At 44.1% G+C, this 18,125-nt stretch overlaps 1 protein-coding gene across 4 annotated transcripts in view; it reads right to left on the reverse strand.

The window, feature by feature from the left end:
- DOCK4 (dedicator of cytokinesis 4) overlaps positions 1–18,125 on the reverse strand; it is a 267,843-nt gene that overhangs the window by 126,069 nt on the left and 123,649 nt on the right. For all 4 annotated transcript variants that reach the window (XM_078786873.1, XM_078786872.1, XM_078786871.1 and 1 more), the window contains 5 exons: positions 11,043–11,124; positions 7,147–7,207; positions 2,593–2,740; positions 1,044–1,132; positions 110–235 (listed from right to left, as the gene is read on the reverse strand). In XM_078786873.1, the coding sequence (XP_078642999.1) occupies positions 110–235; positions 1,044–1,132; positions 2,593–2,740; positions 7,147–7,207; positions 11,043–11,124 (506 nt within the window). The remainder of the gene's footprint in view (positions 1–109; positions 236–1,043; positions 1,133–2,592; positions 2,741–7,146; positions 7,208–11,042; positions 11,125–18,125) is intronic.

The following is an 18,125-nucleotide window of genomic DNA, read 5'->3' on the forward strand; positions in this document are numbered from 1 at the left end:
CACCAGTGTCTCCGAGGACGAGCACACTATTTGTGCAGCCGTGAATGCCGCTCAGCAAGGCATGACAGTGGCAGCTGCGATGGCAAAAGGCAAAGCGATCGGGCCTCACCTGGCATGATGACTTCAGAGAAGCCGAGCTTGCGAGTGATAGCAAGGCCTCGCGTGAAGATGTAGGGATTTTCCCGGCGCACCTGGTCTAGATCACCATAAAACAGCTGCAAAGCCACGAGGATTCCTGTCGAGATGAATGAGTAACCAGTCAAGAGGTCCTTCAATCAGAATGCCAAAACAAATCCCAAATGCAAACAGTTAAAAAAATAAAAATAATAATATTTTTACTTTCTTTTTGAAACAGCATAATCTGCGTCCTATGACATTATTTCCCAGGCTCAAACAACCCACCATAGACAAATCAAAATAGGGCCAAATATTTCAAAATAAAATATAAAATATAAAATATTAAAATATTTGAAATATTTTCAAAAATAGGGCAAAAATCAAAATATCAATATAGGGCAAGTATCATTATCCAATTGAATGAATGAATGATCGTTTTTAAAGGCCATTTTCCCCGTCAGGGTGGGGGTTAGCCTTGCGGGCCCCATGGCAATCATGGTTCCCTGTTTGAGGCAATGTTTTTTTATGGCCGGATGCCCTTCCTGACGCCAACCCTTGGTCGCCTCTTACGATGCGCAGGGATACGGTGCACCTATTCTAAGCCGGGGTACACACCGTGATCATTTAATCCCAGCATGCTGGTACTCAATTTGCCGACCTCGGAAGGATGACAGGATGAGTCAACCCCCCTGGTGTTAATTTAGCGATCGACCGGGATTCGAACCCAGGATCCTAAGATCCCAAGCCAGCACCCTAACCGCTAAGCCAACACCAGGTATCATTATCCAATTAACATCACATATACATAATCACATGATCATACAAGTTGGTAGCAATACTTCTCCCTAAATCCCATGCTCGAACAACCAACACATACTCGCGGCAGGTACACACACATTCAGTGTAATGGAGCAAACTTATTTTACCATAATTGGAACTTGCAGGGTAATACTTGGTGTTCGACTTCTTCACAATGTTCTCATGCATTTGATGCCATTCGCTCTCGTTGCTACACCTGTAAGTGGAAATGACGTCACAAGCTCAGGAGGATCGTGCACTCAACTCAGCATATGCTTTCGGTCATGCATTGTTCGACACAGGACGTCCACACATGAACATGCCATCCTCCAAGACAAACCAGTAGTTTAGAATAGAAATGTATAACCAGGATGATTGCATCATCCATCAGAATGAATCAAAAGACAAGTTCATTCATTCATTTTGCATGCAGCCTGTGAATCATGGCTAGGAGCGTTGCTGTGCCACTGATGCAGTGCCCCATTTCCAGGAAGCTGGTACTCATTTTGCCGACCTCAGAAGGATGGAAAGGCCGAGTTAACCCACCTGGTTTTATGCTACGGCACGACAGGGGCTCAAACTCAAGACCCTGAGATCTTAAGCCAACCACCTTAACCGCGAAGCCACCAACAGCCTTATAAAACAAGTAAGGCAGGTTAAAGCCCATGTGGTTTATCATGTATGTTATATGCACATCTCACTACTCCAGGTAGCGCTAGCTATACAGGTAACCCCAAGCAGGACACTTGGCACATTGGCCTACATTTTTCAAAGGATACTGTGGACATTTAGCTAAATGTAGACGGTATGGCTGTGTTGACTTTAGCTCCGCATCCAAAGGCTGGCTTGCTAAGAGATGCAGTCTAAGACCCTCTGGCATCTTACTATAATTCACCAAATGTCTGTGTGTCTGTCTGTCTGTCTGTCTGTTCCCAGGTACCGCAAAAATGGCTGAACCGATCGCAACGAAATTTTGGGTGGGTAATCCTGGGACCCCCTTGAAGTAAAATAGGCTATATTGTTTTTCCAATTTTCCAATTTTTCCAAACACGATGGAATAATATTTACCGATATGAACAGTGATGCGGCTTTTATTGAAATTCTACAAATACTGTTTAGATTTTGATGATTTGCGTGTGATGTGATTTAACGGATGTTTATATGAATCGTTTAAAATTTAAAAAACCTTCAATTTCTGATATTTTGCCTTTTCATTTGGGCCTCCCAATTGAAGCCCCGCCCATAGGGCAGGTACCGTTGCTGGTAGTATAACGCCTGAACTCAGACAAGACAGCTCTATAGCTAGAACTCTATCAGATGAACCATCCGGCCACTCTGAATTTATACTTAGATGTTCAGTTCCACATCAGTTTTCCTGCTTTCAATAAATACATAACGGAGGAGCTTGTTAAGGAACTACCAAGACGAGGTGCATCACAAGGAACACAAGCGCACAACATGTGATTGGCAATGTGCAAGGCCTGCCCAACGTCTTATTGCCCCTGGGAATGCTACTGCACAGTCTTGTGCAAATCAAAGATTTTTAAAATCTTGGGAATTGAAATTAGACACAAAGTAAACGCTTATAAAGAGGTAGCGACAGATGAATGGGAGGAAGGATGAAAAGCGGGGGAAGGTTGAAGGATGCGGGCTTCGTGTGGCAACGAGTCCACCCACGTGAAGACTTTGAGGACAAATTCACGCTCGTCGCGTAGTCGATCCGAGTCGCCTTGCAGCAACTCCGCCACGCTGAGCACAGCACAACCAAACGGGCGGCGATAGGCTGCTCCACCCGCTGCCTTGCGCGAATCTGCCACCATCCTCCCTGCACCGAACATGGTCCAAGCAATTAGTACAAGCATGATCATGCATGAAGCAGGAAGAGCATTAGCACCTTCATTTAATTAATTATCAGGCTGTCTTATGGCAACGCAAGGACAGTCAAAAGAAAATGGACTGGACAAAATCTCATGAGCACTTCATCGGTGAAATTGGTAGTTACATTTCTTGACTTTTACGCAAAGATCACATCGGAAAGTGGGAGACACTGGACAAGAGATCGAATTAATGTGAAACTTTCATCAACAGAATCAATGGCCGAATATCCTGTAGTGGCACGAATGGAATTCCAACTTTCTTTCTCCAAGCGGAGATGGTAAAACAGAAGGAAGACTGCATTTGGACTATTCTTGAGGGAGCTGAAAGCATTATCCTTGGGATGAAGGAGACTCCGTTTGAACTTCTTAACGCACACACACAAACACACAAAAAAGTCTCGAGGATCAAATCCAAATTCGTACAGAGCCGTTCTCATGACTTGGTGAGGCAGGAGGGCATTACTCTGTTATCAACCGCTTACCGAGAGCAGGGCTGCAGCTAAAGCCTAATCCTTATCCTGTTTCCGACGGGCTGAATAGGACAGAAAGAATGAGGGAACCTGTGACCTTTTGGTGGCTCAAAATGGAGTCGGCTTGGAAAACTCAGGATGAACGTGTTTGCCCGTTTTCCTCTGAAAATCGTAAATCTAACGAGGTAGGTCAGATCCAACACAATTCCATAATCCAGCTCTATCCTAGCGTTTTTGTCCATTCTATGTTGATGTATTACATCTATATATATAAAACACAGTTTGTGTGTGTGTGTGTGTGTGTGTGTGTGTGTGTGTGTGTGTGTGTGTGTGTGTGTGTGTGTAATGTTACCGATAGACTCCTAAACGGAGAGGCTTATGTGCTTGATATTTGACATAGACATGGCCATTGAGCCTGGGACGAACATGGCCGAACTCAAAATATTTGACGATCCATATTTTTTATTCATATTTACCTCAGCACATTTCAGCGCACGGGATCAACGGAATCAGAGCAGGTGGGCGCTGATTCGCTCAGAGCGATCACGTGATGACGCTATGACGCTATGACGCTATGAAGGCTATGACGCTATGAACGCTATGACGCTATGACGCTATGAAAAAAAAAATCGCTATGACGCTATGAAACGCTATGACGCTATGAACGATATGAACGCTATGACGCTATGACGCTATGAAAAAAAAAATCGCTATGACGCTATGAAACGCTATGAACGCGATGACCGCTATGACGCTATGACGCTATGAAACGCTATGAAGCTATGAACGCTATGAACGATATGAACGATATGACGCTATGAAACGCTATGACGCTATGAAAAAAAAAATCGCTATGACACTATGAAACGCTATGAACGCGATGACGCTATGAACGCTATGACGCTATGACGTTATGAAACGCTATGAAGCTATGAACGCTATGAACGATATGACGCTATGACGCTATGACGCTATGAAAAAAAAAATCGCTATGACGCTATGAAACGCTATGACGCTATGAAACGCTATGACGCTATGAACGCTATGATGCTATGACGCTATGAAACGCTATGAACGCGATGACGCTATGAACGTTATGACGTTATGAAACGCTATGAAGCTATGAACGCAATGAACGATATGACGCGATGAAAAAAAAAATCGCTATGACGCTATGAAACGCTATGACGCTATGAACGATATGAACGCTATGATGCTATGACGCTATGAAAAAAAAAATCGCTATGACGCTATGAAACGCTATGAACGCGATGACGCTATGAACGCTATGACGCTATGATGTTATGAAACGCTATGAACGATATGAACGCTATGAACGCTATGACGCTATGACGCTATGAAAAAAAACATCGCTATGACGCTATGAAACGCTATGACGCTATGAAAAAAAAAAATCGCTCGCTTTACCAAGGGGCTCGCTCTCCCCCCGTTCCCCTCCCCTCCCCTTCCCCCTTCCCCTCCCCTCCCCCGCCCGGCAATGCCGGGTACTTCTGCTAGTCGAATATAAACATATGTGGAATTGACTATTTATATACAAAATTGAGGTTCATGGAAGAGAAAGAACACACAGAACAGAAAACAACCAAGAACAATCAAAAGGGGAAGCAGGGGAGAACACCCCAACAGCAGGGTAGAGGGACTCAACAGACGGATACTTGGAGGAAGAATGTGAGCAAAGGGAGGGTGAGGAGGACACACGGGGGGAACAAGCTGGATATGAGACCAAGAACAGCAAGAAGGGGAAGTGGGAAACTGGGAATGAAACAGAAAGGAAACAAGCGTTACGCCTAGGTCTCCCGTCGTTGAAGTGATGTGAGTTGACAAAGTGGAAGACGCAAGGCGGCCATCTTGGATTTTGACGTGGCGACCCAATTTTCAATAGCATTCTTCCTTATGCCTAGATACAACCACACACGAGATTAGAAGTTGGTACTTCGCTTATTTTTCAAGATATTCCGCTCACAAGGTTCAGACATACATGGCGTCAGACATACATGGCGGCGGCCATCTTGGATTTTGACGTGGGTTGCACCCACACCAAATTAGAATTCGGTCCTTCGCTTACGCATGCACGCACGCATGCACGGACGCACGCATGCACGCCCTCACGCACGAGAAAACCATAGTCCCCCTTTCGCTCCGCGGTGCGACGGGGGACAACAAAGGGGGTAAGGGAGGGGTGGGGTGAGGGGAACATAATAACCCGGAAAACAAAGGGTGGGCTTGTGAGAGGGGGTTAAGAGTGTGTTCTCAATGATATTGTGGCAGGGTGGCTTACCCTGTTAGGTGTGCTGAGTGGGGTACAAAATCATTTATTTAGCATGCACTGACTTTGCATATGCACCTGCGTTGTCGCTTGCACATGGGGAAATGACTTCGCTCTGGGAGTCAAAGTTACAAAAGTTGACCAACGGTGTAAGGTCCAGGTTCTATGATCCTCCAGCCACGGAGATTAATAGGTCGCCGCCTTTCTTCCCTCGAGCGAGTTGTGTGCCCGTTTCATTTTTCGGTGCTGTGAACGTTTCTCTCCGACACCTCTTCATGGAATCCGATTTTCACCTCACCATTTAACAAAGCAATGTCTTCTTTTCGATCGCTGGGAAGCACTTCAATAGTGGAAGCGAAACAGTGGGGACACAACTATGCACCTGGCCCCAGGTCCTGCCAGCCCTAGCCACACCCCTGGGTAAAGGCCTGCAATGATGCTTTATGCCCAAGATTGTGAAAGTGCTGATTACAGCATTTCTTCAGGGGCACAAGTAAGTGGGTATGCATTCCTGCCATGGCCGCAGTGTGAGTAAATATCATGCTGTACGAAACTTCATTTTACATCTTTCCTTGCATGTTCAAGATTGAACTCATCCAATATGTTCACAATATGAAGCTCTGGTCCAAGTTTGCCGATTTGACCTGCCTTCGTTGTCCAGTTAGCTTGCCGATAAACAAACAAACAAACAAATGAAAAATCGGTCAGAGACCGAGGACTTGCCGGAATGTACTTTTTATCGGCCATTTTAGACAAATATGGCGGCCGAACCACGTGACCGATGACGTCATCATTATTTGTTCATCACCAACATCACGTCATCGTGACCGATGACGTTCGTGACCGATGACGATGATGCTCAAGAAATTTCATCTTGATTGGATGAAGTTTTGCACTTGTCGCATTATGACGTCATAATGGAGGCACCTATGACATCATCATTAACATATTTTATTCCCCATGGAGAGTTCTTTACAATGAGCCATGTCACAATTTTTTCTATTCAGCATTTTCGGAGATATAGAGGTGCAAAGTTTTTCCGTTTTTCCAAGATGGCGGCCGAACCACGTGACTGATGACGTCATCATAAAAAAATTTCCCCACCAGTTTATGCCGTCATGGCGCTCAAGAAATTGCATCTTGATTGGATGAAGTTTTGTACTTGTCGAATTATCGAATTATGACGTCATAATCTCAATCATTCATTCATTCATATTCAATGGAGGCCTTGGGCCGAGAGAGTTAAAAATTGGGCACAGTCTATTCCAGAGCAAGACAAGTATGTGTGTAAAGTTTGGCGATTCTACGTGCAACGGTGTAGATGTAGTGCTGCGCACAGACAGACAGACAGACAAACCAACCGATCAACATACTTGCCGGAAAAGATTCCGGCAAGTAACAAAAAGCCATGATCATCACAATACTCACACACCTGGCCTATGGCCGCAGCATGAGTCCTGTTGTGTATTTGACCTGCACCATACATTACTGGGACATTTAGTCGTTATTTTAGCTAATATCCTGGTGCCCAGTCCCTTAGCTCGAGAGACAAAACTTGTAAAAGAGATCAAGGTGTTGGCAGGAAGGCAATGCCTACCTATTCTCAGCACGTGAGCAACGAGGTACACGTCCTGCCTTATGTCTCCACTCCCAAGGTCCTGCGAGATATGCACAACATAGCAAGCCAGGTACAGCAAACATGGGGCTTCCACAATCCAAGTCACAATGCTGGAATCGATTTTTATTCTCTGTAAGACATTTTCACAATTTCCAGCAATCCCTCCTCAAACCTACAAAATGTTCTTAAACCCGCCACGCATCAAGTAGCTTTATTTGTTCATATTCAAAGGACCAAAGTTTTTCTATTTAATAAGAAAACACTTCCTCCACTGTCATTGCCATCAACGTAAAGTCCACCGAGCTGTCTGATGAACCAGTGGGGTTCGCCCAAAAGTACGTACATTTCTGAACTCAACTTCCTAGGTCTCGCTAAATTGATCGAACAACCCACTCTGACCACTTCACACTCCCTTCCCCATCAAAGGCAACCAATGACACTCTAAATGATATAATGTTGCTGTGATATAAATGTGAAAATGATATAAATTATGCTATGCTACTCAATCCCTCAGTCCGCCAACCCGCACTTAATCCGTCACTCCAAGAACCCGCACTCAATCTGTCAGTCCAACAAACAACATTCAATCTGTCAGTCAGACAACCCACACTAAATCTGTCACTCCAACAACCCACACTCAATCCCTCAGTCTGACAACCCGCACTCAATCCGTCACTCCAACAACCCGCACTCAATCTGTCAGTCCAACAAACAACATTCAATCTGTCAGTCAGACAACCCACACTAAATCTGTCACTCCAACAACCCGCACTCAATCTGTCAGTCTGACAACCCGCATCAATCCGTCACTCCAACAACCCACATTCAATCTGTCAGTCCAACAAACAACATTCAATCTGTCAGTCAGACAACCCACACTAAATCCGTCACTCCAACAACCCGCACTCAATCTGTCAGTCCAACAAACAACATTCAATCTGTCAGTCAGACAACCCACACTAAATCTGTCACTCCAACAACCCGCACTCAATCTGTCAGTCTGACAACCCGCACTCAATCCGTCACTCCAACAACCCGCACTCAATCTGTCAGTCCAACAAACAACATTCAATCTGTCAGTCAGACAACCCACACTAAATCTGTCACTCCAACAACCCGCACTCAATCTGTCAGTCTGACAACCCGCACTCAATCCGTCACTCCAACAACCCGCACTCAATCTGTCAGTCCAACAAACAACATTCAATCTGTCAGTCAGACAACCCACACTAAATCTGTCACTCCAACAACCCGCACTCAATCTGTCAGTCTGACAACCCGCACTCAATCCGTCACTCCAACAACCCACACTCAATCTGTCAGTCCAACAAACAACATTCAATCTGTCAGTCAGACAACCCACACTGAATCTGTCACTCCAACAACCCACACTCAATCTGTCAGTTCGACAACCGCACTCAATCTGTCACTCCAACAACCCGCACTCAATCTGTCAGGCCGACAAACAACATTCAATCTATCAGTCCGACAACCCACACTCAATTTGTGGGTCCGACAACCCACACTCAATCTGTTGGTCCGACAACCCACACTCAATCTGTCGGTCCAACAACCCACACTCAATCTGTCGGTCCAACAACCCACACTCAATCTGTCGGTCCAACAACCCACACTCAATCTGTCAGTCCAACAAACAACATTCAATCTGTCAGTCAGACAACCCACACTAAATCTGTCACTCCAACAACCCGCACTCAATCCCTCAGTCCGACAAACCCACACTAAATCTGTCGGTCCGACAAACCCACACTAAATCTGTCGGTCCAACAACCCACACTCAATCTGTCGGTCCAACAACCCACACTCAATCTGTCGGTCCAACAACCCACACTCAATCTGTCAGTCAGACAACCCTCACTCAATCCGTCACTCTGACAACCCGCACTCAATCCGTCACTCCAACAACTCGCACTCAATCTGTCAGTTCGACAACCGCACTCAATCTGTCAGTCCGACAAACAACATTCAATCTGTCAGTCCGACAAACAACATTCAATCTGTCAGTCCGACAAACAACATTCAATCTGTCAGTCCGACAAACAACATTCAATCTGTCAGTCCGACAAACAACATTCAATCTGTCAGTCCGACAAACAACATTCAATCTGTCAGTCCGAAAAACAACATTCAATCTGTCAGTCCGACAACCCGCACTCAATCTGTCAGGCCGACAAACAACATTCAATCTATCAGTCCGACAACCCACACTCAATTTGTGGGTCCGACAACCCACACTCAATCTGTAGGTCCGACAACCCACACTCAATCTGTCGGTCCGACAACCCACACTCAATCTGTCAGTCTGACAACCCACACTAAATCTGTCAGTCCGACAAACCCACACTAAACCTGTCGGTCCGACAACCCACACTCAATCTGTCAGTCCGACAACCCACACTCAATCTGTCGGTCCGACAACCCACACTCAATCTGTCGGTCCGACAACCCACACTCGATCTGTCAGTCTGACAACCCACACTAAATCTGTCAGTCCGACAACCCACACTCAATCTGTCGGTCCGACAACCCACACTCGATCTGTCGGTCTGACAACCCACACTCAATCTGTCAGTCTGACAACCCACACTAAATCTGACAGTCCGACAACCCGCACTCAATCTGTCACTGTGAAAATCCGCACTCAATCCGTCACTGTGACAACCCACACTCAATCCGTCACTGTGACAACCCACACTCAATCCGTCAATGTGAAAACCCGCACTCAATCCGTCACTGTGACAACCCGCACTCAATCCGTCACTGTGACAACCCGCACTCAATCCGTCACTGTGACAACCCGCACTCAATCCGTCACTCCGACAACCCGCACTCAATCCGTCACTGTGACAACCCGCACTCAATCCGTCACTGTGATAACCCGCACTCAATCCGTCACTCCGACAACCCGCACTCAATCCGTCACTGTGACAACCCGCACTCAATCCGTCACTGTGACAACCCGCACTCAATCCGTCACTGTGACAACCCGCACTCAATCCGTCACTGTGACAACCCGCACTCAATCCGTCACTCCGACAACCCGCACTCAATCCGTCACTGTGACAACCCGCACTCAATCCGTCACTGTGACAACCCGCACTCAATCCGTCACTCCGACAACCCGCACTCAATCCGTCACTGTGACAACCCGCACTCAATCCGTCACTCCGACAACCCGCACTCAATCCGTCACTGTGACAACCCGCACTCAATCCGTCACTGTGACAACCCGCACTCAATCCGTCACTGTGACAACCCGCACTCAATCCGTCACTGTGACAACCCGCACTCAATCCGTCACTCCGACAACCCGCACTCAATCCGTCACTGTGACAACCCGCACTCAATCCGTCACTGTGACAACCCGCACTCAATCCGTCACTCCGACAACCCGCACTCAATCCGTCACTGTGACAACCCGCACTCAATCCGTCACTCCGACAACCCGCACTCAATCCGTCACTGTGACAACCCGCACTCAATCCGTCACTGTGACAACCCGCACTCAATCCGTCACTGTGACAACCCGCACTCAATCCGTCACTCCGACAACCCGCACTTGCAGTTTTGACAGACTTAGCAGAATACATAAATAAATCGAGTCGATGGTGATACAGGCCTCACCCAACTTCCTCTCCCAAACCAACTGGCAAAACCTTTCAGCAATGCATTACATTTGTTAAATAAATAAATGATTCAGAAGAAATGACAGCACCATTTAGTCATTACCTCATGGCTTCTTTGCAGAAAATGGAACAAGCTGTTGGTACGAATATATTTGTCTAACATTCCACAAGAAAACAGGGATCTTGCTCAGCTGTCAAACCCAAGCTATTAGGACATGACGCTCTCACCGTGAAGAGCGCGCAGAGCCTGTCCGCCCTCTCATGGCTCTTGGGTAGCCCATTACGATTGAGCCGCACCAGAAAGCGCTCACTGCAGGAGGGAGATATGGCAGCAGTACAAATATGTCAGGGATGATGCATCAAAACGATGACCTTTTCACAAAAGCAACTGCTGATTGGTCCATAAACAAACGTTCAAAAAACGAGTACTGAGAAAAAACATAAAATGATGAGCACAGAAAATGTAAAATTCCAGGAACATTTTAGAGGTTATTAGGTCAATCCACCTTGAGCAATCCCAGCATGTTAGCAGGTAAACAAAATTCCATTCTTTTTATTTCCAAGGATAATGTTTTGGCTTGAACGAGCAAGTTGCAGTTTCTGGCTTTTACTCTGACACGACCTCACGTTATTTGGTGGTGTTCTGGAAGGCACAGGTAAGGGGACACTTTGGGGTTTTGTTTACCTTGTTGTGCTGGAACGAAATAGAGATGTGGAATGAAATGTAGATTTAAATTTTTATGCTGAGAACATGAAACCTCATTATTTTTGTCTTTAAAGGGGAGCGAAGTGCTCGCCAATCTTTTTCACATCTTAATGAAGCTATGCAGTCTCTTGTGCCCCAATTGATCGGGGCCATGTTATTTCCACCGAATCCACCACCGCAGGTGTCGGTCTTGAGAGAGACCGCCTTCAGAGGTCATTTTTCCCCGCGGAGCAGGGGTTGGCCTTTTTCGGGCGACGTGGTCCCCTTTTTGAAGCAATGTTTTACGGCCGGATGCCCTCTTGTCGCCTTTTGCGACACACAGGGAATTACCAGTGAACTGGTACTCAATTTGCGGACCTCGGAAGGATGACAGGCTGAGTCAACCCCGCTGGCGTTAATTCAGCGATCGACCGGGATTCGAACCCAGGATCCTCGGATCCCAAGCCGGCACCCTAACCGCTAAGCGAACACCAGGCTAATGAGATTAATATGATGACAGGTAATACCCCCCCGTCTTCCTGTTGCAAATGTTGCTAAATCAGTTTGTATTCCCTGGCTTACCATGTAAAATCCTGTTCTTTGTGTTTTTATTAAATAAACGATGGCGGAACTGTTGTTTATTTTAGCTTTATTAAACTCCTTTATTTGCTGTTTGCTAATAGTGCTTCCACATATCTCATTATCCTCACCAAGTGGATAATATTCTTCTTTACGTAATTGATTTCATTCTTGTAGGTCTTGTAGGTTTATTGTAGGTCTTGTGGGTCTTGTGGGTCTTGAGCAAAGCATTCAAAGTACTCTGCCAACTACCAGAGATTTCTAGCATATAATGTTTCTGTTTAAGCTCCTTGTGTCTATATCCAGGAAAGTTTCGCCATCATCGGACAAAGCATTTTCACTTATGGGGATGCCGTTTCTTCCACTTTTGTGATCTCCTGCTGTACAATCTCGATTATGCACAAAATCCATTGCATTTGTATTTCAACTGATCGTTCATAACTTTAGTTTATGTTTCATAATGGCACAGCATTTACATAAGTGTACCATCACATTTCTTCCCGAACTGCTCGGCTGCTTTATCCACCAAATATGCCGAGCCACAAACATGTTTAAAAGCAAATAACAAGCCTGTTAAAGGATGGACACACGAATTAAACTAGAACGCCACTCAGTAGAGCGCATACTCCCGCCGTGGGTCAAGTTGGAAAAATACGTTTTGTTTAACATCCCCTCTCCCCAAAACAATAAATGAAAAAGACACACATCCCCTCACACACACATCCCCTCTCCCCAAAAGCCCTATCTTCCAATGGTAAAAAAAATCATTCAAAAAATTCCTGGATCCGGAATAATATCCTGAGCTTCACCAAAAACTAATCAATTCTTCCTTATCCCAAGGGCAATCATCCCACCAACTTTCATCCAAATCCGTTCAGAACTTTTCCAGATATCTTGTTCACAAACACACGGACACACATACGCACAAGCGCGCGCGTGCACACACACACACACACACACACACACACACACACACATGATCGAATGCATTACTCCCTGGCGGGAGTAATAAACCTGAAAATCGCAGAGCCAGAATTATTTATTTGGTCTGGGAAGCCCATGCGAGGTTTCTTCTTCTTCAGCCTCTCACAACCCTGGGTGAATATGCGATCTTTAAAAAAAAAAGTCGGAATTTTGCCAAATCTGTTTCATTCGTTTGTTAATATACCTCAGCCATTGACAAATCTGGAATTATAATTTTATTTGAGGTTCAAATTAACCCGGGAGATTGTGTCAAACGATGCCTGCAAGTCTGTACATGTGATAAATAATTAATCGTCCAAAGTCGAGGACTCTTCTTCTTCACGCAATAACAACTTCTAGCTTCCAGACCGTACATCCAATCATCTTCAAATTTTGCACACTTGTTGCTCTTCGTGACTTCTAATAGAGTATGAAGTTTCACGGCGATCAATGAAGTGGTTCAAGAGATATAAATGTTTTTATTATTTGCGTTTAATTAACGATATCTGCCAAACCACGTGACCTATCGCAAATTCCAAAAGGAGATTTTAGTAGACTGATATGCTGAACAGATCTGTGAAGTTTCCCCTCGATTGGATCACAAATGAGGGAGGAGCTAGGTTTTAAACGTTTGTGCTTAAAAACGTCATAGCTCTGAAACCATGTGATGCATGATGTCATGCTCGTCGACTTTTTTGTTCATCATGGGTATGCGATTCTGCCTGCCAGGTTTGGCCTCGATCTGTTCAGGCGTTTTGGAGAAAATTGGATTTTAGTGTTTTTCACTCAAAACAATATGGCGGCCGAACCACGTGACCTATGACGTCATAATTACCATTAAAATATTCTACAGACCGAGTCCCTCCTATGGTGAAAATTTGCTCAATCGGTCCAATTATTGCAGAGAAAAAATGGTTTTTAAAGGAAAAAAAAAAAATCCTGAAAAAATTCCCCCAAAAAATTCCTGGATCCGGAATAATATCCTGAGCTTCACCAAAAACTAATCAATTCTTCCTTATCACAAGGGGAATCATCCCACCAAATTTCATCCAAATCCGTTCGGAACTTTTCCAGATATCTTGTTCACAAACACACGAACACACAAACGCACGAACACACATACGCACATGCACACACACACACACACGGACGGACACGATCGCATGCATTACTCCCTCGCGGGAGTAATTAATTCGGTGTGATTATGTAATGTGATCTTGTGGCTGTCCAATTTGCACTTTGAACTGGAAGGGCCCTCGGTAGAGCGCAAACCTCTGCCAGGCTGAACAGTTTACATTTTGTATCCCACTGACAGGCCGGATCTGGTTCCGGAGGCCCTTAACCAAATTCGAATTGGCTTCTTCTTGTCATCTACCCAATTCATCCACTTAGTTTTGTCATAACTCGTCCACAACTTTTTGAAATATCATCCGATATATAGTTTTTATCCCTGGTGTTGGGCTAGGGGCTAGGGTGCCGGCTTAGGATCCTAGGATCCTGGGTTCGAATCCCGGTCGATCGCTGAATTAATGCCAGGGGGGTTGACTCAGCCTGTCATCCTTCCGAGGTCGGCTAATTGAGTACCAGTTCAGTGGTAATTCCCTGTTTGTCGTTGAAGGCGGCAAAAAGGGTTGGTGTCAGGAAGGGCATCCGGCCGTAAAACATTGCTTCAAAAAGGGGACCAAAAAACAACAACTACCACGGTCCCCGAAAAGGCCAACCCCCGCTTTGCGGGGAAAAATGGCCTCTAAACGGTGGTTTATATAGTTTTTAGCCCCATCTCTCAATGGTGAAGAATTACTTTAAAATCTATATTTACTGTATATATAAAATTCTCGCATCTGAATTTTCGCCAAAATCGAATCTATTAGGCCTCGTCACACACCTAACTTGTCCACCAAATTTCGTCCCAATCAGTCCATAACTTTTTGAGATATAGTGATTATATATATATATATCAGTCCACAATAGATATATATATATATATCGCAGTGCAGTGCCTTTGAAAAGGGGACACGTAAGACGGCCGAGAGAAACAGCCAGGAAGCAAGCCACAGTGCTGTATGTCCTGGGGTTGTACTTCAGCAGGGAAAGGATGTGAGGAGGAGAGTGAAATGGCCAGGTATGGGAGAAAGGGAAGTATAAAGGTGGGTGTTTGAGTATTCCACCATGTTTGTTTGGTGATGTGGATTCTGGATGTGGAGGCGATTTTGTTATTGTAGTCTGCATTCGCACTGGCTGGGGCTGGGGGTATGTACGCATCCAGGTGGTCTTGCTGCATGTGGATGTGTATGTGCCCCTGCTGGCCCACCTTAGCTGACCGTATCGAGGTTGAAGGGCCGAAACGGGATGATACTGAGGCCCTCGAATGAGGACCCGGTCAGTGCGGCACACTTGTGACCAGGTGTGTTTTGAACTTATATACTTATATATATATATATAATTTCAACTTCAATTGTTTATAAAATGTGATATCACGTATATTACAAATACATTTGTGCAAAATAATTGTTTGAATTATGATTGGTTTAAACCATGACAAAACGGCAACTCGGGTACAGTCATTTATCTATATATCGACACATCTGGGCAGTGTCTGTGTTGTCACTTAACGACTCCCTCAAACTTTTGTTTCCGTGGTTGTGAAGTGTTTTTAATAACGTTGTGGTGGTTTTGAATCACGTGGTGGTGAGGTGTTTTGAATTATGTGGTGGTGAGGTGTTTTTAAATCACATGGTGGTGAGGTGTTTTGAATTACATGGTGGTGAGGTATTTATAATTACATGGTGGTGAGGTATTTATAATTACGTGGTGGTGAGGTGTTTTGAATTATGTGGTGGTGAGGTGTTTTTAAATCACATGGTGGTGAGGTGTTTTGAATTACGTGGTGGTGAGGTATTTATAATTACGTGGTGGTGAGGTGTTTTTAATTATGTGGTGGTGACGTATTTATAATTACGTGGTGGTGAGGTGTTTTTAATTATGTGGTGGTGAGGTATTTATAATTACGTGGTGGTGAGGTGTTTTGAATTACGTGGTGGTGAGGTATTTATAATTACGTGGTGGTGAGGTGTTTTTAATTATGTGGTGGTGAGTTATTTATAATTACGTGGTGGTGAGGTGTTTTGAATTATGTGGTGGTGAGGTATTTATAATTACGTGTTGGTGAGGTGTTTTGAATTATGTGGTGGTGAGGTGTTTTTAAATCACATGGTGGTTAGGTGTTTTGAATTACGTGGTGGTGAGGTATTTATAATTACGTGGTGGTGAGGTGTTTTTAATTATGTGGTGGTGAGGTATTTATAATTACGTGGTGAGGTGTTTTGAATTACGTGGTGGTGAGGTATTTATAATTACATGGTGGTGAGGTGTTTTTAATTATGTGGTGACGAGGTGTTTTGAATTACTTGGTGGTGAGGTATTTATAATTACGTGGTGGTGAGGTGTTTTTAATTATGTGGTGGTGAGGTATTTATAATTACGTGGTGGTGAGGTGTTTTTAATTATGTGGTGGTGACGTATTTATAATTACGTGGTGGTGAGGTTTTTTAATTATGTGGTGGTGAGGTATTTATAATTACGTGGTGGTGAGGTGTTTTGAATTACGTGGTGGTGAGGTATTTATAATTACGTGGTGGTGAGGTGTTTTTAATTATGTGGTGGTGAGTTATTTATAATTACGTGGTGGTGAGGTGTTTTGAATTATGTGGTGGTGAGGTATTTATAATTACGTGTTGGTGAGGTGTTTTGAATTATGTGGTGGTGAGGTGTTTTTAAATCACATGGTGGTTAGGTGTTTTGAATTACGTGGTGGTGAGGTATTTATAATTACGTGGTGGTGAGGTGTTTTTAATTATGTGGTGGTGAGGCATTTATAATTACGTGGTGAGGTGTTTTGAATTACGTGGTGGTGAGGTATTTATAATTACATGGTGGTGAGGTGTTTTTAATTATGTGGTGACGAGGTGTTTTGAATTACTTGGTGGTGAGGTATTTATAATTACGTGGTGGTGAGGTGTTTTTAATTATGTGGTGGTGAGGTATTTATAATTACGTGGTGGTGAGGTGTTTTTAATTATGTGGTGGTGACGTATTTATAATTACGTGGTGGTGAGGTGTTTTTAATTATGTGGTGGTGAGGTATTTATAATTACGTGGTGGTGAGGTGTTTTGAATTACGTGGTGGTGAGGTATTTATAATTACGTGGTGGTGAGGTGTTTTTAATTATGTGGTGGTGAGGTATTTATAATTACGTGGTGAGGTGTTTTGAATTACGTGGTGGTGAGGTATTTATAATTACATGGTGGTGAGGTGTTTTTAATTATGTGGTGACGAGGTGTTTTGAATTACTTGGTGGTGAGGTATTTATAATTACGTGGTGGTGAGGTGTTTTTAATTACATGGTGGTGAGGTATTTATAATTACGTGGTGGTGAGGTGTTTTTAATTATGTGGTGGTGAGGTGTTTTTCATTTTGTGAATGTGAGGTGTTTTTCTTACGTGTTTTATGGCTGTGAGGTGTTTTTATTACGTGTTTTATGGCTGTGAGGTGTTTTTATTACGTTTTATGGCTGTGAGGTGTTTTTATTACGTGTTTTATGGCTGTGAGGTGTTTTTATCACGTGTTTTATGGCTGTGAGGTGTTTTTATCACGTGTATTATGGCTGTGAGGTGTTTTTATTACGTGTTTTATGGCTGTGAGGTGTTTTTATTACGTTTTATGGCTGTGAGGTGTTTTTATTACGTGTTTTATGGCTGTGAGGTGTTTTTATTACGTGTTTTATGACTGTGAGGTGTTTTTATTTCGTGTTTTATGGCTGTGAGGTGTTTTTATTACGTGTTTTATGGCTGTGAGGTGTTTTTATTACGTGTTTTATGGCTGAGGTGTTTTTATCACGTGTTTTATGGCTGTGAGGTGTTTTTATCACGTGTTTTATGGCTGTGAGGTGTTTTTATTACGTGTTTTATGGCTGTGAGGTGTTTTTATTACGTGTTTTATGGCTGTGAGGTGTTTTTATCACGTGTTTTATGGCTGTGAGGTGTTTTTATTACGTGTTTTATGGCTGTGAGGTGTTTTTATTTCG

This window comes from Myxine glutinosa, chromosome 11, assembly GCF_964187855.1.
Source record: "Myxine glutinosa chromosome 11, kmMyxGlut1.1, whole genome shotgun sequence".
In the NCBI taxonomy this organism is placed as follows: Eukaryota; Metazoa; Chordata; class Myxini; order Myxiniformes; family Myxinidae; genus Myxine; species Myxine glutinosa.